Consider the following 22,291-nt stretch of genomic DNA (forward strand, 5'->3'; position numbering starts at 1 on the left):
TTAGAAGTGAACCCAAAATTGCTAATGTAGGCCTGTTGAACTCTGACACATTTCATGATCTTGTCTGTAAGTGGATAAATTTTGTATCATTATTGGCTGTTACTTAGAATATTATATCAATAATCTGTAAATAACCAGTTACGTCATAATATTTTTGCCAAAGATGTATGATTATGTACATAATTGTTGGCATACATATAATTATTTGAAAATATGCCTTATTAAGAATAGGTATACTTTATATAAGTATTTGTTTAAGGTGAATCAATGGTATAATATAAAAATAGAATTACAGGAAAAGGTAGAGAAAACTATTATGCAGTACATTTTTATCTGAATGCCTTGATTTACAAATTCCATGAATTAACTAAGGCTCTTTTAAAAAATATATTTTTTATGATTTTATTTATTTTTTTATGTGGTGCTGAGGATGGAACTCAGTGCCTCACCTTTGCTAGGCAAGTGCTTTACTACTGAGCTAAAGCCAGCCCCTAAGGCTTTTTTTTAACAACCTATTTTTTAGATGCTTTTTTCAAAAAGTAACCATCTGTATATGAAAACTAACATTCACGAATACCTTCTGTGAAAATCAGAGCTGTGTGTTTTTGTGCTGGTCAAAAATGAGTAAGAAATCAGTATTAAATCAGGCCACATGGTATATATATACACAATGGAATATTACTCAGCCACAAAGAAGACGAAATTATGGCATTTGCCAGTAAAGGGGTGGAACTGGAGACCATCATGCTGAGTGAAATAAGCCACTCTCAAAAAACCAAAGGTTGAATGTTCTTTCTGATATGTGGATGCTAACATACAATATGGAAGGGAGAGCCAAGAATAGAAGTTCACTGGGTTAGACAAAGGGGAATGAAAGGAGTAGAGGGGGATGGGAATAGGAATGAAAGTAGAATGAATTGGACATAACTTTCCTGTGTTCATATGCGAATACATGAAACTCCACATTATGTACAATGGCAAGGATGGGATCCTAATTAGAATTAATTATACTCCAGGCATGTATAATATGTCAGAATACACTCTACTGTCATGTAGATCTAAAAAGAACCAATAAAAATAAATAAAAAGAAAGGCTACAGAGATTAAAAATGAGTATAAACACTCATAAAATCATCTCTACTGTGTGCTTTTTATACAAATATACTTAATATACAAATTTACAAATCATATACAAAACAAGGTCACTATTGGAAATTCCCCCAAATAGTGGTGAAATTTCATTTGCATTTGGTTATATCACTCTGAACTTTCACATCTACTTGCAGCTTTGCCTTTACCACTTTGAAGTGTTGTTTTCTGTGAAGCGAAAACACAGGTTTTTAATTCAAGATCTTGTTACATAAGCCATTACCCTAGCCTGTCTTGTTTCACAGAGATACTTCCTGGCTAAATTTTAACTTTCTCCTACTCTTTAGAGGTTTCAGTGATATCTCCAAAGATTTATGTGACATGGCTTTAGTCTCTTATATGCCATGGTTTATGGTGAATTTATTATCTTAACTTCCTGAGAACAACTCTTTATGGCATCTCTCATACTTATCCCCAAGTATGAGCTGTACTATGGTTGTGAGTAACTATGAGGTTAATGTATATATTATAACTATAATAACTATTGCTCCCACTAGGAAGTAGAATACTTGCATCAGACCTGACGTGAGATGGAATTCAAGAGAAATGATGGATTGGCAATAACAGAAATAGTAGTTAAGTAGCTAACAGTTATTGCAGGTTTACTCTATGCTAGGCACTATGTTAAGAGTTTTGCGTGGAATCTCATTCTGTCCTTATGTCAGTCTCTTTCAGTTTGCATTTAGGAAAAATGAGACTCAGTGTTTAAGCAACTTGATTGAGGCTGCACAGATAAGAAGTAGCAAAACCAAAGCCAGGAGTAAATCCAGAAGTCTGACCTAGAAATCTGTTTCTCAGCTGCCTTCCTGTACTGCCTGTACTTGCAGAGAAAGTGTTAAAAAGCCAACGTTAAACAAAAAAATTAGTCAAGATAGGTATATTTCCATAATTCATTGCTTTTTCTCAAACATCAGTGAAATTCATTTGGAAAAATAAGAAGTCCAAAATAGTCAAAGCCTACCTTACTGAGAAAAGTAAAGCAGGGGGCATCACAATCTCAGACCTTAAATTATACTACAGAGTTATAGTAACAAAAACAGCGTGGTATTGGCATCAAAACAGGCATGAAGACCAGAATAGATAACACAGAGACAAATCCACAAAAACACAGTTAACTCATATTAGACAAAGGCACCAAAAATAAACCCTGGAGAAAGAAAGCCTCTTCAACAAAGGTTTTGGGAAAACTGGAAATTTCTATGTAGCTGTATGAAATTTAACCCTCATCTCTCATCCTCTACACAACTCAACTCAAAGTGGATCAAGGATCTAGGAATTAGACCAGAATCTGCGCACATACTAGAAGAAGATGTATGCCCAACACTCCAACACGTTGGCTTAGGAACTGACTTCCTTAACAAGACCCCTAAAGTGCAAGAAGTAAAATCAATAATCAGCAAATGGAATGGCATCAAACTACAAACCTTCTTCACAGCAAAGGAAACAATCAAGAACGTGAAGAGAGAGCCCACAGATGGGAGAAAATCTTTGCTACCTGCACCTCAGATAAAGCATTAATTTCCAGGATATATGAAGAATTAAAAAAACTTAACATCAAAGAAACCAAATAACCTGATCAATAAATGGCAAAGGGACTAAACAGACAACTTCTCAAAAGAAGAAATATGAATGATCAACAAATATTTGAAAAAATGTTCAACATTTCTAGCAATTAGAGAAATGCAAATTAATAAGTACACTGAACTTTCATCTCATTCCAGTCAGAATAGCAATTAAAAAGAATACAAGTAACAATAAATGTTGGTGAGGATGTGGGAAAAAAGGTACACTCGGACATTGCTGGTGGGATTGCAAATTGGTGAGGTTGCAACCACTCTGGAAAGCAGTATGGAGATTCCTTAAGAAACTAGGAATGGAATCAGCATTTGAATTGGTTATCCCACTCCTCAGTATAAAATCAAGGGACTTAAAACTAGCATACTACAGTGATACAGCCACATCGATGTTTATTTATAGCAGCTCAACTCACTATAGCTAAGCTATGGAACCAACCTGTGTGCCCATTATTAGGTGACTGGATAAAGAAAATGTGATTTATATACACAATGGAATATTTCTCAGTCTTAAAGAAGAATGACTTTCTTATTGACTTTACAACATTTGCTGGTGAATAGATGGATCTGGAGACTCTCATGCTAGGTGACATACACCAATCCCCCGAATCCAAAGTTCCGATGTTCTCATAAGGGCAGGGAGGGGAAGAATAGAGGTTCAGTGGATTAGACAAAGGGAAATAAAGGGAAAGGAGGAGGGATAGGAATAGGAAAGACAATGGAATTAATCTGACATAACTTTCCTATATACATGAATATCCCATAATGAATCTCAACATTGTATACATCCATAAGACTGAGATCCTAATTGGAGTAAAATATAGAATAAGATATCCTCCATGTTTCAATAAATATATCAAAATAGGCTTTACTGACATGTATAACTCAAAAGAACAAAAATAAGCAAAACAGCCTTCTTAAAAATAAGTTAGTAATTAATCCTAGTTTCTATTTTGTGTTTCCTAACAGAAAATGTTGATAGCCAGTTCTTTAATTGGAAATATTATCATCTCAGATAAACCTTAAGAACTACAAAATCATCATGGTACCAAAAAAAAAAAAAAAAAAACCTCTAATGGATTATATTTTTCTAGCCCTTCCATCCTTTGTCTCAGTAGAGGTCCCATGGTGTTATTTGTAAGATAATGAACTCTCCTTGAATTTTTTCTTCCCAATTACTCTCATCCCTTTCTGTATGGGGCTAGCATATGCTCCTGATCTTACGTATTGAACAGATAGAACCGCATGTATCAACTTTTTTTTTTTTTTTTTTTTTTGGTTACCATTGTTTTTGAGCATCTACTAATGTGAGGCAGTATTTTAGGTACTGAAATGGGACTGTAAATAAGACAGTCAAGGGCCCTTCTTTGACAAAAAGAGCTGGTTATATCCTGTGTGTAGTGATGCAAAAAGCAATCATGGTTGGTTATTTTTCAAATGGGTTTGAGAAAGGCCTGTGAGAATATCAGAGAGTCAGACAGGGGAGTGAGTGAGTGCAGGATAAAGAGTGTTCCAAGAAGAGGGAAGAGCTAGTGCACAGGATCCAAGCTAGGAGGGAGTGCCATTTACTGGAGAAACCCAAAGAAAGTGAGCATGACTGGGGCCTCGAGGGCATGGGAAATGGTTGGATGAAATGAAGCCAGAGCAGTGGCAGAGGACAGATGCCATAAAGCTTAGGAAACAGGGTCAGGTTGCTAGTTTGTAGGCCTAGGTCTTGTCATCCTGGTATATATGTAAATGAGATGCAAAGAAATAAGTCATCTTCACCTCTTTTGTCGTAATCTTTGTAGGAATTGGTGGTAAAGACTCTGATTGTAGCTGAACCTCATGTCCTGCATGCGTATCGAATGTGTAGGCCTGGTCAACCTCCAGGCAGTGAAAGTGTCTGCTTTGAAGTCCTGGGATTTGACATTTTGTTGGATAGAAAACTAAAACCATGGCTTCTGGAGGTAAGGCACTCTTTAAAAAGTCAGAGAAGTTATCACTGTTGTGTATTAAAACTTGTGTTTTATAAACGTGTTCTTGGCACCGTTGTCCTCATTAACCGACTAGAATCAGGCCTGACTAGAGTATGTGGGAGGAAGAAAATGAAAATTCAGGGATTCGCATACTTCTAAGACTGAATCAATATGTGTGTGATATTACTTTCCCCAAGTAATTAGCATTCAGTGAATTTTTAGGATTACAGATTTTTTAATGTAAGCACAAATCTACTTTTCCTGAGTTGTTGAGTTAGTACTTACTTGATCTACGAATTCTGGGTATGATCTTTCCTCTGTGTGGCTGCCTGGGCTTCAAGACCCAGCCTTCAGTGTGTCTCTTTTCAATCTCTCTAAGAAGACAGAAGTTTTAATTGGTTTATTAATCAATATTTAATGTCCGGTACACCAGGTGGAGTAAATTGTCCTTTAAGGCCATATTATATGCCTGGGGGTCCCCTCAGGTCCAACCTGTTAACTGTATGCCTTTGGGTTTGCTGCTCAACCAGGTAAGGCCAGAGTTTTCATTACTTTCTTTGATTATACAAGGTCACCTAAAACCATTTGAAAAATATGGAATAATATTACGGAGGAAACTAAAATTACTGCTGTTTAAGATGTTTATGTTTCCAGAAGTCATATTTATTTTACCCATGGGAAACGTTGGAAATCATGCTGCCCAGACATGCTCCATCCTGCATCTCCCTCCAAGCTCCCTGAGCTGGGGTCATGGAACTTTCTCATGGCTACTGAAACACTGTGTTTAGGCAGCTGTCAGAAAAATAGCACATATCAAAGCAGTATTTACTGAATTAATAACATATTGCTACAGAGGTTATAATCAATAGTTACCTTTTGTTTTAAATCGATAACCTCTTTTTTTTAGCCATTTAGAAGTTGGAAATTGCATCTGTAATACCAAGTTTTGTATAAGCAAGCTGAATGAGTGATAGGTGAGATCATGATGTTTGCAGTACATATTTTATAGATACGAACTTTCCTAATTTGAAGGCCAAACCTCTGTGTGTGTGTTCATCTCTCTGGGCAAATAATGTGTATTATATCTTCATGTAAATAAAGTTCCCTGCTGGCTATTCATATTTTGGTCAACCTGGCACTAGCAGTAAGATTACAGTGAAGAATTTTGCTCACCCTTTGCTCCCTCCATTCCTTAGATAGAAAAGCATGACTGGATGGTTGAATTCTGTATGTTTTTTTAAAGACTAGAAACACCATCTTCCTTCATTCTTTATACTCTGCATCATTATTTCCAGATCAGTCAGAACCATTAAAAACCTCTAAAATAAACAAAATCTGTGTATGATAAACATTTATATATTAAAACAGTTAAAAGAATTTTTTTAAGATCTTGGTTTGTATTTTGCACCCATCTGAAATTTTAGTGGTTCTGATGCACATTGTTAAAAACCTTTTGGCGCCATCAAGTGGAATAAGGTAGAAGCTACATCTGAGAATGTGACAGCTAACTAGAATAATTTCAGGTAATGATTGGTAGTGGTAAAATTTGAAGAAAATTTCAAACATAGAAAGCATTTTAAAAATGAAAATTTGTGCAGAGTGTTAATATATTGTCAATACTTTAAGTACCCTTGAATTAAACAAGGACCCACTGAGTTATAGACATGGTGCTAGGTGGTGGGGAAACAAGAAGAATCAGACAGAATACTTGCCTTGGTTTAGTGGAGACCCAGATGTGTGTTTTATGGTAATAGTTGGAAGCATTAACAAGGAAACAGAAAAACAGCACAAAAATAGTGATTAATCTCTATGTGCAGATATGTATAATTGAGAATTTAAACTAACAAATGAAAAAATCCAAACCAAATCAAACCAGACCAAACCAAACAAGAAATCTCTGCCAGTACATGTGCCTGAATTCCAGCAACTTGGAAGGCTGAGGCAGTAGAATCACAAGTTCAGGGTCAGCCTCAGCAACTTAGTGAGACCCTCAGCAATTTAGCAAGACCTTGTTTCAAAAAAAAAAAAAAAAAAGCTAAGGATATAGCTCAATGGTAAAGGGCCCCATCCCCAGAAACACCCTCTCCCCCAAATCAAAAGAAACGATGAGAACTTTGTACAAAGAACATCTGAGCAGTCTTTAAGGCTGACATAGGGAGTTGGGCTGGGAGAGATTAGGTGAGGGTCAGGGAAGAGCTGTGGGACTGAAGGAACAGCAGTAATGTAGGAGCATCACCTAAATTAGTTTTTCTTCTGTCTGTGCACATATTAGTTTATCTTGTGTGGGTAAATTTTTCAAATACTAATTTCTTCTGTATTGTAGTAGATGGAAGAATATGGAAGAAAGAAGTATATGAAAATTGTCTTATACTGAGATGTCAGTAGCATCTTGGAGGAGGTATATACCTGGCAGAATTCCCCGCTGCAATTTGGAATGGAATAGCTAAATAATTCTACAAAGATAGATAACATTCTAGTGAAACCCTTAATCATCAGTTCCTAAATCTGGTTTACTTCATAATCTTGTTACATGTAGCAGCCAGAGCTATATCATTAATCACCTTAAAATTTCCAGGGATTTGAATTAGTATGGTTAAAACTTTTTTCATATAAATATATTACTTTATCCTTTCTCTGCACTTGTAAGGGGGAAAGGCTTAGAGCTTTGAAGTAATAGATTAATAAATTCTGTTTTTCAAACTGACCTAGAATATATAGATGTTCTTATAATTCTCAAGCTATTTCCTTATCTTTAGACCACATCACACAAAGACAGGATTATGTCACCTTCTAAGTCAGAAATCAACAGAGAAGTCAAAATACTACATGACCTTTGTCTGTGAAGGGAGTATGATGCATTCATCACAATGATGGCTTGATGAAAGATTTGCATGATACATTGTTAAGGAAAAACTTGGATTATAAAATAAAGTATGGTTAGTATAGACATGTATTTAGAAAATAAAATGAATTGTAATATATATATATATGCATAGAAAAAATAAAGTATGGTTAGTATAGACATCTAGAAAATAAAATGAATTGTAATATATGTATGCATAGAAAATGTCTGAAATACTCTTGACCAAATGGTTAAGAATATACCAGGGAGTGGAATGACAGGTGATCCTTTGCTGTTTGCTTTGTTTCTATTTACTGTTTTTCTGCTGTGAAACCATGCCACTTTTCCAATTAGAGAGATGACATTTCTGGATGTAGTTTTGAGTATAATATGGTATTTCCTCAGGTCTCAGCTATAGAATGTATGCTATTGGTTGTCCCTTGTGATGAATTTTTGTAATTATGTCTAGAAGCGTATACTTTTGTTGAGATAGTTTAAGGGGTCAGTTGGTAATGAAGAAATGAAGTTATAGTTTTAAACTCATCAATATTCTAACCAACTCATTTAATTTAGAGTCTTAAAAACCTGCAGTGCCCATTAATTTTCCTAACAACAACAGTATTAAAACCCAACAACAACAAATACAAAAAGAAAATCTCTAGCCCTTGAGAATAGTACAGTATTGTACAAGGGATTTCAAGGTGTGTGTGTGTGTGTGTGTGTGTGTATTTTATATATGTTATATATCTTATATATATAATTTTATATATATATATATATANNATATATATATTTGCTGCTTCTTTTTCATCTTGATGAATTCCTGGGAATAATGTCAGAAAGTAGGATGGTCACGAATGGCTCATTTATCCCCATTAGTCTGTTCTTGTATGGTTAGAAAGGCTCTTAGAGATCTGCAGCTACCCTTAAGAGGTAACATCTTCTCAATAGGTAATGGAGGGAGGGTAGGGGAAAAGGAGAAGGAAGGACAGTGGAATGAATCTGACAAAATATTTCTGTGTACACATGAGAAAACATAACAGTGAATCCCATCATGGTGTACATCCACAAGAATGGCATCCTAATTAGAATAAGATATATTCCATGCTTGTATAATAATTATATTAAAATGGATCCTACTGTCATGTATAACTAAAAAGAACCAATAAAAAAAGAGTATCTCTGAGAAATTCAGTCAATGCCTTTTGAAATGAAAATTGATGAATCATTGTTTGAGCCAGCTAGAAAACACAATTTATTTTCTATGCCTCAAAAGGTGACTTCATCAGGAATATCTGAAGCAGTGAAAAGAGAGCACTGATATTTTCTACTTGCTAAAAATGTACATGTATGCAATTATTATGGTGTTGGTAATGTGCATGTCACAATCACTGTTCTTCCAACTTTTTGTCAAGTTATGTTCCTTTTAACTTCTCTAAACTTAAAAACTCCAGTGTTGGGTTAATGGGCTGGAGAGAGTGGCCAGGTGATGCCGACTGACAATCTAGATCTTCAACTTGAGACAACAAGAGCAGGAGGTCATGCTCCTAGTCTATTCCTTGCCATTCCTTGACCTAGGGTGATGGGCAGGTAAGATTCGGTAGTGGTGACTGGGCCTTCCACCACACAAAGCTTTGGTATTTATTGTGGCTCCTTCTCCTGATTGGAGATATAACATTAGATCAACAAACATGTGTGGAATATTTATTGACCTTCCAACATTTGGCTGCCAGCATTGTTTTCTTTGTAAATTTCAGATTAATCGAGCCCCAAGCTTCGGAACTGATCAGAAAATAGACTATGATGTAAAAAGGGGTGTGTTGCTCAATGCACTGAAGCTACTAAACATCAGGTAAAGTATTTCCCCCATTTGTTGGAACTTTTCCCATAGTTGGCATAGGTAAATCACTTGTATATGAAATTGGCTTGTAGTCATTTGTATTTTTTTACTTTGAATTTTTAATTTCATTTTTTAAACCCATATAGTTTTTAAAAAATATTTTCCCCTTCTTCCTGTAAACTCCTTTTCCTCACTCCCCTTCCCATATAATACTCTACACCTGCAGTAATTATGGTTAAATTATAGTAAGTACTGGGAATATAAAGTCTCCTATGATTCCTAGGTTTCTGGCTTGGATTGTTTGATAATATGTCATTCATTGAGATAAAGATTATAGCAGAGTTATAAATGGGGAGGAGTGATGGAAGAAGAGAGGGCACAGAAGGGAGAGACATAATTCAATTTTAAACACACGAATTTTTTATTTGTTCTAATTACTGTATATGAGAGAATAGAATGCATTTTGACATATCATACATAAATGGAGTATAACTTCTCATTCTTCTGGTTGTACAGGATGTAGGATCACACCGGTCATATAATCATATATCACATAGGGTAATGATGTCTGATTCATCCTACTGTTCTTCCCACCCCTATGTCCCCTCCCTTCCCTTTACTCCCCTCTGTCTAGACAAAATACCTCTATTCTTCACCTCCTCTCTTATTGTGAATTAGCATTTGCATATCACAGAAAATATCCAGCCTTGGATTCATTGGGATTGGCTTATTTTGCTTAGCATGATATTCTTCAGCTCCATCCATTTACTTGCAAATGCCATCATTTCATTCTTCTTTAAGGCTGAGTAATATTCCATTGTGTATGTATACCACATTTTCTTTATCCATTCAATTGTTGAAGGGGGCACCTACGTTGGTTCTATAGTTTAGCTGCTGTGAATTGAGCTGCTGTAAACGTTGATGTGACTGTGTCATTGTAGTATGCTGATTTTAAGTCCTTTGGGTATAAACCGGGGAGTGGGATAATTGGTCAAATGGTTGTTCTATTCCAAGTTTTCTGAGGAATCTCCATACTGCTTTCCATAGTGGACACACCAATTTGCAGCCCCACCAGCAATGTATGAATATGTCTTTTCCCCTATGTCCTTGCTAACTTTTATTATTGCTTGTATTCTTGTTAATTGCCATTCTGACTGAAGTGAGATGAAATCTTACTGTAGTTTTAATTTACATTTCTCTAATTACCAGAGATGTTGAACATTTTTTTCATGTATTTGTTGATCGATTGTATATCTTTTTCTGAGAAGTGTCTGTTCAGCTCCTTAGTCCATTTATTGATTGGGTTGTTTTTTAATTTTTTTTTAATATCTCCTGGAGATTAATGCTCTATCTGAGGTGTATGAATATGTTAATTTTAAGATGATTTGAGACACAGAGGTAGAATTGTTAAATGGTAAATTTGATACATAGGGACTCAGGAGGTAGAGATATCTGATTGACACTCATGTACAGATTGCAGTTGATTCTAATGAATAAGATCAGACAGTTGGATTCTGTATTTTAAGAACTAAAGAGGGGCAGAGTCAGAGCACCGAGAGATGCTAGCATTTGAAGAGATTTTTATAAGCTCTGATATTCTGATCAGATAGTTTCCATACTATAAGACAGAGTTTAACTCCTTTATATTACATACAAGGTACTTTTTGATCTGGCCCTTGCATCTCTCTCCAACCCAATCATTTCTTGTTCTTTTTTCTCTGCCTTGGGATTGATTTTTCTAAGAACTTTTTTGTGTTGTTCTCATTAATATGCTTTTTCACTTTCTTACATTTAATATTCATGCACCTTTGTCCCTCTGGTGAATGTCAAATATTTTTAATTGTGGTAAAATATAGTTAGCATAAAATTTACCATCTTAACCATTTTTAAGTGTACAGTTGAGTGGCATTAAGTACATTCACAGTATTATGTAATTATCACCACCCTGTGAGAACTCTTCATCTTGCAAAATTGAAACTCTACACCATTTGGTCCTAACTCCTCATTCACCTCACCTCCTAGTTTCTGGAAACCACCATTACACTTTTGATGAATTTGAGTGCCCTATTTTTATCTCATAAGAGTGCAATCATTTGGTATTTGTCTCTTTGTTAGTGGCACATTTCACTTAGCATGGCTTCAGGTTCATTGTAACTTGTGTCAGAATTTCTTTCCTTTTTAAAAAAGTCAGAGTAACATTTCTTTGTTGTCTTAGATTGTTTTCTGAAGGGATACCTGACACTAGGAAATCTATAGACAGCAGGTTTAGTGAGGTGACAATTCTAGAGATCCAAAAGCATGGAGCAGGCATCTGCTCAGCTTCTTGTGAGGACTTCATGTTGCAGGGTAGAAAAGAGCAAAGAAAAGAGAGGCATGCAGAAGAGCACATTTACAATAGTGAATCAGGAGAGGCTGATCTGTTTTATAAACAACCATTTCTCGCAGTAACTAATTCAGTGCCGTAGTATCCATCTCAATGCTGCAAGGCTTAATGCAGTCTCAAGAGAACTAACCTAGTCTCTGTAGAAAAGCATTAATCCATTCCTGACAATGGTGCCACAATGATGTAATCACCTGACACTGGGTTCTACCTGTTAAAGGTCCCATCACCTCTCAGTACTGTTAAATTGGGGACCAATAGCACATGAAATTTGGGGGGAAATATCATAACCAAACCATAGCATACATATTGATCATATGTTTGTCAACTCATTCTTTTTTTGAATTTTTAAATATTTTTAAGTTTTCTGCGGACACAACATCTTTGTTTGTATGTGGTGCTGAGGATCGAACCTGGGTTGCACGCATGCCAGGCGAGCGCGCTACCGCTTGAGCCACATCCCCAGCCCCTGTCAACTCATTCTTAAAACCTTGCTCAAGCTTAATTTCCTGTTTGAAGCCTTTATTAAAGCATCATGGCTCACTTCTCCCTTTGTGCTATCATGATACTCTCACTTTGCATCCATCTCCCCACTCTGTTTAAACTGTCACCTCCTTGAGGGCAATGGCTGTATTTCTCTTTGCTTCTCCTGGGCTATATCTACAACTAGTATAGAGTGAGCAGTAAATATAATTTGGGTTGGAAGACAAGCCTAGAGGAAGGACATTTCATTTAAGTTAACTACTTGTTGAAAAATAGGTAAGTGGAAAGACAAAGCAAAGCATGTTCATAAATCTTCCAGTGATTCTGTACTTCTGTAGCATGGAGCAATATGAGACAAATGGTTAGAGAAATCCCTTGGATGGATTCACAGGGTAATGAGTAGTGGGAAGGAATCAAGAAAGTCATGAACAAAAATTTTTAGGACAGTGTATGGACATAGTTGAGTAGAAAAATGCTGATTAAAATGCTAAGTGAATCAGAATATTTCGGTCTTTGGTTAAATTTTTTTCTGGTCTGTGAAGTAAGTGCTGAGAGTCATTAGGTCTAACTTATGCCTGTAGTTATAGAAATGCAAACCAAGTTTTACAATGACAGTATTCTAAAGGCCAAATGTAAAGAAAATGATCTAATTAAAATATCATTATCATCTTAATCATAGTTGCAGTTCAAGAGCTATCTTGTAGTACTGGTATTATAGTCTGATTTGTGAATTAAAGATTTAATTTTCCTGCTTATTACTTTGCTATTTTTTTAAAAGAAAGGCCATATAATAATAGTAATTTAAAAAAACTCAGTGTGGTTGTCTTTTATTCATTTTTTAATGTGTCTGAGAGGACTTCTGGGTGAGCTTGTTTTTGTTACTTTTCTGTTCATATGTGTTTGAGCTGTTTGTGTGTCAGTATCCTTGACTGTCAGAGTCTTGTTTGCTGTGGATGGCATCTAGGTCTATGTTTATTTCTTTTCTAGCGTATTAATTAAAATATCTCATTCCTTCTGTATTCGTCTTACTTTTCTTTTTCCTTTAAAAAATTTTACTTCCTTCTCCCCCCCTCCTTATTTTCTGTTTGGTCTTTTCCCCTTTATATTGTTTTCACTTTTTCCTTTCCCTCTCCTACCTGTAAACTGCATTCTATATAGAAATGATTTTTCTATATGAAATGGAATATAAAAAAAGATCAAGTATCAAGAGCTACCTCAACCACTGCATTACCTCTTCCCTTCACTGAGAAAACTCGAAGACAAATTGTCTTCATCATTGGAAAAATGATATTCATAATTACCCACTCACGAAAATCAGAAATTTTGGTATGATTACGAGTTTATTCCTTTTCCTTATTCTGCACATTGAATTAGTCACCAGAGCATTCCCATTCTTTCTCTAAAATATTCTTCTAAACTCACTCTTTCTTTAACACGCTGCTTCCCTGGTCCAGGTCTTCATATTTCCTATTGTTAGTGAAATAGTATCTCATCTTCCTACTTCTGTCCTCATCCTCTTCTAGGCCACCGTACACCACACATACTGCCAAGGCCATAATCTTTATTTAACATATGCAAATATAATTATACCCCTCTTCTTTAAAAATTCATGTCTTTTTAATTGCCTAAAGATAAATTTGAAACTCAGTAACCTAGTGTTAACTCCTTATGATTACCTGAGTATCCTGCATTCACCTGTGGGTCCAACTGTACTGAATGGTTTCCAATGTTCTGGATATGTTTGTTTATTTTCTCGAATTATTTCTTTTATCCTGACCACCTGTTGAATGCCTACCACTGAAGCTTCAGTTTTGTCCTGAAAGAGAATGGATCAATTTCCTAGCACTCCTACAAGTTGGGGTTGTGAGGGAATATATACTTGAGGCAGTAGCAATTTCTTTACTGTCCAGAGTCTTGATCTCATATTTTCCTGGAAATCTTCTGATGAATTGAATGGGACCATATGTGAACTTAAGCACGTCTTTTACCTCTCCACGGCAGAAGGTGGCCAAATGATATTATGTCCAGTTCCTTTTGATTTGCATCCATACCTGCACCCTGCCAAGATAATAACAATATGAGGCATAGGCATATAAGCTCTGTTTTTCTCCCTAAGGCTGAGGGCAGAATTCGCTATGATTTTCCTTTATTCCTGAATTCCACCCTGTTCTTGAGAAGTCTTTCAGGGGTCATATGTAGGAGTACAAACTGGAAGAGTTAGAGAAGAGACCTCAGACTCATTGCACCAGCCAAATGGGGGGAAACAGGAAAAAGTGTCTCAGTGGAAAATATTTCAGGATTGGGTTTCTTCTATAAAAAACAGAGACTTATAACTAAATTTTTATGAATAAGCCAAAAATTAGAAAGAATGTGCAATTTTTTCAAACAAATAATGACTGTTAGGCTGGAATTTCAGTCATAACTGAAAATGTGCTCAGGAGTGGTCAGTATAAATGAGAGTGCTTAAATATAAATAGAATTGGTTGAAGTGGGAGAAGAGAATGACTAGTTACCTATTAATAGCACCACAAATTGATTTTTATAAGATCTCTAGGAGGGAAACATTATTATTTTTAATAAAAAATATGTGGGAAATAGACTTAGCACTTAATTGACCAGTGTCAGATTGTATAGCTGCTAAGGTGTTAGTATGGAATATCAAACTGGGACTCTCTGACTCTTGAAGCAAGCATATAGTATTTCCATTTTATCTTGGTATCATCTGTTTACCATGCAGAGTTCCATATTTGGTGGGTGATTAGATGAATATATGTGAATATGTAAAATCAACTTTTATTTCAATCTGCACTCTCTCTGTATATCTACAAATGCTCCTCATAGGAATAAGATCGGAACTTGTTTGAATTCTAGCATATGGTCTTGTGTTTCGTATTTTAGGACCAGCGATAAAAGGAGAAACTTGGCCAAACAAAAAGCTGAGGCTCAAAAGAGGCTTTATGGTCAAAATTCAATAAAAAGACTCTTACCAGGTTCCTCAGACTGGGAACAGCAGAGACACCAACTGGAGAGGCGGAAAGAAGAGTTGGTATGAACATTTTAGCAATGTACCCACAATTTCAATTGCATGACTCATGCATTGGGTTTTATTTGTAAACTCTTTATTTCTAGAAAGAGAGACTTGCTCAAATACGGAAGCAGATTTCAAGAGAAGAACATGAAAATCGACATATGGGGAATTATAGGTAACTTTGCTGCCATTTTTGTATGGACTGAAGGAAGTGAAGTGTCAAATAATCATTCTATATTTTTAGACCTTTTATGCTCACTTGAAGTACAGTTCTTTTCATTCTTAGAATGTGCTTTTTTGCTTAATATCTTTAAAGGAAGAAAAGGTAGTCAGCTAGTGAGCAAGTAGTGGTTCAGACTTGACAAATCTCCTGCCAGCTCTCCTTCCAACAGGCCTGTGGAGGGCCTGTGGGGAGTCTTTTTAATCAGCCATTTTGGGCCTGGATTTGGTTATTATACACTATTTTAAGAAAGTGGAAATTTAGGTTCTAATAGTTTTCTGCCAACTCATAGTGGTTGCTGTTCTTTAAACTCAAATTCTAAGGAAATGGAAGAAATAAGAAAATATTTGAAGAAGTCAGGTAGAGACAGTAGACAGGGTTTGGACTGTGTTAAACTGGTACCCCTCATAGTATCATCCTTGACAAGGATCTCAAGAGGCCTTTTAAGCTCCTGTGCTCTAGGAAGGTTGTCCCTCCTTCCCAGCTTGACCTTGCTTCAATTGGCATAAGAATGTATGGGCATAGAGTTTCTTACAGGTGTCTTTCCTGTTCTTAGCACCCACCTCCTTAGTAGTGAGGGGAACACATTCTTCCCAACCTACCACTACCTAGTCTTCACTCCATCACCCCAAAACAAGCCATTAAGACTGATGCTGCATTTTTGCATGCTTCTGTCACTACATGAAGTCAAAACTTCCCCAGTATTCCTCATCATCTGAACACTCTCCCACAAAGTTCTGTGTTTTACCAATTCAACCAATTGCAGTCACTTTCTCTGAAACAAACCCTTATATCTTATCTTCTGGAACTACTTTGTGTAATGATACTTCTCTAGATAAGCATTAATTTGTATGGGTAACACAAAAATTTGTGAACTTCTCAAAACTATCTTTGTTTCTAGCAGTTATCAATATTAACTAGCATGGAGCAAGAAGGCAATGATTTTCTAAACAATTATCTTAACTACTGAGCTGTGATTACTTCTTTTAAACAAATTGGGTTATCTGATATTTTTTTTTTTTTGTAGACGAATTTATCCTCCAGATGATAAAACACTGCTTGAAAAGTATGAAAATTTGTTGGCTGTTGCCTTTCAGACCTTCCTTTCAGGAAGAGCAGCCTCATTCCAGCGAGAGCTGAATAATCCTTTGAAAAAAATGAAGGTAAGAGATGAGCATTGATACAGAGTAAAAAGGATGGAACCTAATAATAGTGTGTCTATAAAAACAGCCCACCTTCATCCTCCATGTGAAAGCACTATACTGTGATTTTATAGTGCACTTTAGGCTTTTCATTTTAACAGTTGGTAGTGTTTTACTACGAAAGGGACTTCATCAATAAGATGTCTAACAGGACAAATTATGGAGTAGAGAATTTTGATATAATATTGTAATTATCATATGTCAAGCACATTCTTATTACACAGATTTTTTTTTTTTTGTATAACTGGATAAAGAAATCCATTGAATTAACTTTGTGGTTTGTGACACTCTTGTTATTTGGATTATAATTAACACCGTGCAGCATTTTTTCTTGATAATATATATATTATCTAGTATGAGAGCAAGTAAACCGTACACAAACACACACACACATACACACACACACACACACACAAATACACACGTTTACCCTAATAAAAGGTCTATTAGTTGTCTATTTGCTTGCTCTTTGTTCTGCAATATTTCTGGGGGCCATTGAGTGGTTCTTTCACTGGTCTTGCCTGGAGTCAATCAAGAAATATTCAGATAAATGTTTCTTGCACTCACTAAGGGCTAGAATTCCAAGGTGGTTTCACTCATGTATTTGGTACATCAAATCAGATAGCTGGAGTATCAGGGAGCTGACTGAGTGTGTCTTTCTCTTTATGTGGCCTCTCAACATGGTAGCCAGATCTCTTAATAATAGTATCTCAGTGTTTTGTTCCAAAAGGGAGAATATTAAGGGGATTCTCTGTCTCCCAGCAGAATCTCTTACTTGCCTATGATAGATCTGATTTTTGCCCACATACGCTCAGTCTTGGCAAAGGACCCAAAGTAGAAAGTGGTAATTCATCTTTGTTCATTTGGGAAGAACTTACCTTTCTCTGGAATTTGTTCTTTCACACTATTTTTTAGCTATGGCTTTCTGTTTTAAAAAATCTGTTTAGTTCATCAGATATTTTTTGGCTGCTGCAATGAAAGCATTATCTGTTGTGATCTTTCTTCTGAACAGAAGCAGAACTCTGTGGGATCTTTTTTAAAATGCTGTTATCCACGGAATTCATTATAGGATTATTATTTTGTCAAAACTATAATGAGTCTTTTGGTGTTTTATTAGCTAATCTTCCGTAGATTGGGATGAAGAATAACTTATTTTAAAAATTTCTCTTGTATAGTGAAACGTCTGTATTTCAAAAAACATTTATGGGGAAGTTGAAACACAAATCATGAATATTAAATAAAGTTCTGATTTTTATAGGTGGAAAATAAGTAACAGTGAAGCAGTTGATTAAACCTCTTTCAGTATAGCTACTTCTTTGGTTTGTTCAACATCCACTGGGGTGTATGTTTATATTTTTTCCTTTTGACTTCAAAATGTCTCTGTAAGAGCATAAGAGACTGGTATTAGGGCGCTTCTGGATTGACACTCTCATTAATGCCTGTAGAAAAAAAAAGACACTTCATGAAGCCCTAAAAATACTTTTGTGCAGGGCTAGTGTTGTGGCTCAGTGGTAGAGCACTTGCCTAGCATGTGTGAGGCCCTAGGATTGATCCCCAGCACTACATAAAACTAACTAAATAAAAGTATTATGTCCATCTACAGCTAAAAATATTTTTAAAAATACTTTTGTGCAATATCAAAAATTTATAAAAATTTTCATTAAGTGTTGCCAAATACTAATATTAGATTGATTATAAATGAAATTCTTAGTATAAGCACCAATTTTCTGTCTGGAGTTTTAGTATTTTTTGGAGTAATTAGTACTGGAATGATTAATTGAAGTTATTGTCTAGAAAATTCTGTGCTTCCAGAGATTTGAGTGTCCAAAATGCGCTAAATTATTGAAGTACTATATTCTAAGATTTTAATAATATATCATAATAGAAGGAAACATTTGTTTATGATAATTATTACTCAATAGATTTCAACTATATATTATTTGCATTGCCAGACTTTAGTGAAAGTTTCAAGAGAATTTGCCATAATCCTTTAGTTCCCCTTCTTTGATCTGAACGATCTTCACTAAGTAGTTTTAAAAGTGCTCCTTGTACATTATTTTATGGAGATTAATGAAGTTGGAAAAATTTTAGAGTCCATTAGTGATCATGATTTAAATTAAAATGTTTTTTGAAGGAGGAAGATATTTTGGATCTTCTGGAACAGTGTGAAATTGATGATGAAAAATTGATGGGAAAAGCTACCAGGCCTCGAGGACCAAAGGTGCAGTATTTCAACCTTCCCGTATGTAAATGCTACCACGTGCAGCTGGCTTTCCCTTGATATTTCTCATTTTAAGAGTGGTGCCACTTTGAAGGAGCACAGGTGGAGTTGGAAAGATGGTGCTATCTCACACTCAGGAGTTTTGTTTCGTTTCCTTTTTCTTGGCTTTTTCCCTAGTGCTAGTGAGAACCTTAGGAGTCAGGCTAAGAGGGTCCAAGAACTAGTGTTCTTATTCTAAAGTCACTATTAAGTTTTCTTTTTATCTTTTAGACCAATAATTATCAAGGAAACATGTAGCATTAGAGATAAGAAAAATCATGACCCTGAAGACTCATATTGATAATTGAGTCAGCAACAACAATAGTGTTTTAATAAAAGTAAGTACAGATCCTAGGAATAAATAATAAGGTGTCATGTAGGTAAGAAAGGGCAGGAGTTTGCTTTACATGCATCTGCTCTGTTGTGGTGACATCTATATGTTTTTATGACATCTGTTTTAGTTTTTGCTAGTGGAGAAAGAGTTGAATTTGAAAAATCTTGGAAACATTTTTCATCCTGTTTCTTTTACCTTGTATTTCAGCATTACTAAACTATGTCTGCATGGTCAGACAGTCATGCTCTGTTGTGCTGTCATGCTTTTTCAAGCCTCTGGAATGCCTGCCTACAAAAAATAAATAAATAAATAAATAAATAAATAAATAAATAAATTCATGATTTGATGCTTGATTGGAGACCCTTTCCTAATCTGCTGCCTTTGTGAGACCTGCCCTCTTTCTCCCAGTTGACACAGTTGCCCTCCTTCTCTTGCTATGCCATAAACAACACTTTACAGAGCAGTTATAACAAATAACTATTTGCCTGTTGGCCTTAGTATAAGGTGGTTGAGCTCCTTGAGGTGGAAAGTGCATTTTCATCTTTTATCTCTGCTATGTAACGTTGCCTGGCACATCATAAATTCTCAAACTCTGTTAGTTCAATTTGTTAAATATGTTCATAAGGGCTTCTTTGGCAAGTGGAAGATCAGATTGATAAACCCCAAAGCAGGAGACCATGTAACAAATATGCAATAGAGAATGTAAAGTGCTACAGTGGCATAGAGAAGCACAGGATCAGTAGCTATAATGGGAATGACCTCGTAAAGACTTTGCTGTTTTTAACTAGATTTTCAAAAATGAGAAGTACTCCACACCTTTAAGAGGGGTGGAAGAACATTCATGGTAGAGGGAAACTTAAAGGCATAGATAGACTTGACGGTGTGTTACAGAAACAAGGAAAAGTTTGGTATGACTCAAGTGGAAGGTTCTTGAAGGGTGAAATGGTATAAGATGGGTCTGGTGAGAGATCATATCTAAGTAGATTTTTGGAGGACACTTTCTGATTATCTGCTCTATTTTTAGGCACTGTGGAATAGGTAGTTGAAAATTCCTTTGGAATAAACATGGAGTTATTTGTAGAAATGAATACCTTCATAAATCTTGGCTTTATTTTGGGAAATATTGGGAAGTTTCTAACCTTATGTATCAGTTATTGCAGTTTGGCAAATCATACACCAAACCTCCTGGGGGTACATGGCAGAATGGCAAATGCGAAAGCCCCGAGGTAGTCAGACACTGTTGTTTCCCTCATATAAGATTGGCCATCCAAACAAAAGTACAACTTCTTGTAGGGCAGAATTCACATTGTGTGTGTGTATACATAATACGCACACACACACACACACACAAAAATATATATGTATATACATAAATAATATATATAAAATACATATTTTGGGTACTGAGGATTGAATCAGGGACACTTAACCATTGAGCCACATCCCTAGCTCTATTTTTTTTATTTAGAGACAGGGTCTCACAGAGTTGCTTAGTGCCTCACTTTGCTGAGGCTAGTTTTGAACTCCTGATCCTCCTGCCTTAGCCTCCTGAGCTGCTGGGATTATAGGGTTGTGCCGCGTGCAAAACATTGTATATTTTTTAATCCCTTTCATTTTAGGCAAGTAGTGGGAGCTAAAAATGTATTTGTTGAAATGAAAATAAATGAGCATATCCTGTAATTGTTAAAGCCAGCAGTATCTCAAAGTTGAAAGCTGCATAATTAGTTTGAAGTAGAAGCATTTTTATAACTTTTATGTTTATGTTTTCAAGGGTCTAAATGGAGCAAACTTCAAAGCAAATTTTCCTTTTTAGAGGGCTGATACTGTGTGCCAAACATTGGTCTCTCTTTTTTGGAGATGACCAAAGTTAAATAAAACTTTCATTTGTATCAGGAGGAATACTAACTTTTTTCTTATTTTAGAATTTAAGAAATATTAATTAGTCACATAAATAATAAATGCCACATATAATATCAGCAACCTCCTTCTTCTTAAGCTGGATGGTAAATATATGGATATTTATCTTATTATTTACAGATATTTTACATAAGACTGTTTTTATAGTAAAATTGCACATACAGATAAGTAGTATGGTTTGTGTCATAACTCAATGCCTATTTCCAAATTCCATTTTAGAGTTGAGGCACTAATGAAAGTTTATCCTGCTGTGATTTCTAATTAATTACTTGAACAGTGTCTTGGTCATAAAGTCCCAAATGCATATATGACACAAAGTTTCAGTGGTATTTTTCCCTATGGTTCTTCATAGTGTCAGACAACTCATTATGTAGTCAGGCTCCTTAAGAAACCTTAAAATGCTTGCTGCCTGAGGGAAGGTACTTCTAGCAAGTCCAAGTGTGCTGCTGTTTCTTCTGTGTGTGCTAAACCTTTGGAGCAACATCCTTCCCCTAGAGATCATATTTCCTAACATTGTCAAAATGTTTGATGATTGTGTTACTGGTAAATGTTTTTATGCACCTCTCTTTGAACATTGTTAGTGCTCAGTGAAGATTAAACTATCAAAAGGAGAACAAGTGTTGAAATACAAGTGTGCCTTGGTGTATTAAACCCGTTTCCTGCTTTGGAATTAAACCCGTTTTCCTGCTTTGGTATTAAACCCGTTTCCTGCTTTCATCCTTGCGAAGCCTGTAACTTTAAGAAGCTCATGCTTTGGCTTACTATGTATTCCAGGCACTTCACGAAGTGCCATTTCTCTGTCTTTTATCCTACACGATTACACTGGAGAATATACTTCTTTTCAGTGAAATCCCATGGTATGCAAGGATTTCATTATCATGTATGCTAACATCAAAACCTCTTTGTTTGATTTAACACAAGCCTCTCGTATGCAATGGCAGGAACCTCTCCCAGAGGAATAGGAGGCAAAGTGTGTCTGTAACAAATTGTCTGTTAAAATGACTGCATCACAGAATGGTCCTGTTCTCGTCCTGTGCATTCCTTCTGAAGTGATGCTGTCCCATGCCTTTTTCCTGTAACTTCAGCTGGCATCTTTGGAAACTC

The 22,291-nt window shown here is 35.7% G+C and overlaps 1 protein-coding gene across 12 annotated transcripts in view; it reads left to right on the forward strand.

Annotated features, from left to right (window-relative positions):
- Ttll7 (tubulin tyrosine ligase like 7) overlaps positions 1–22,291 on the forward strand; it is a 157,829-nt gene that overhangs the window by 89,836 nt on the left and 45,702 nt on the right. For all 12 annotated transcript variants that reach the window (XR_007351934.1, XM_048815029.1, XM_048815032.1 and 9 more), the window contains 6 exons: positions 4,514–4,672; positions 9,281–9,375; positions 15,125–15,272; positions 15,356–15,429; positions 16,502–16,637; positions 18,811–18,897. Coding sequence is in view for 11 of the 12 variants with exons in the window: in XM_048815029.1 (XP_048670986.1) it covers positions 4,514–4,672; positions 9,281–9,375; positions 15,125–15,272; positions 15,356–15,429; positions 16,502–16,637; positions 18,811–18,897 (699 nt within the window). In the remaining variant the exon portion in view is untranslated. The remainder of the gene's footprint in view (positions 1–4,513; positions 4,673–9,280; positions 9,376–15,124; positions 15,273–15,355; positions 15,430–16,501; positions 16,638–18,810; positions 18,898–22,291) is intronic.

Source organism: Marmota marmota, unplaced genomic scaffold, assembly GCF_001458135.2.
Source record: "Marmota marmota marmota unplaced genomic scaffold, marMar, whole genome shotgun sequence".
Lineage (NCBI taxonomy): Eukaryota > Metazoa > Chordata > Mammalia > Rodentia > Sciuridae > Marmota > Marmota marmota.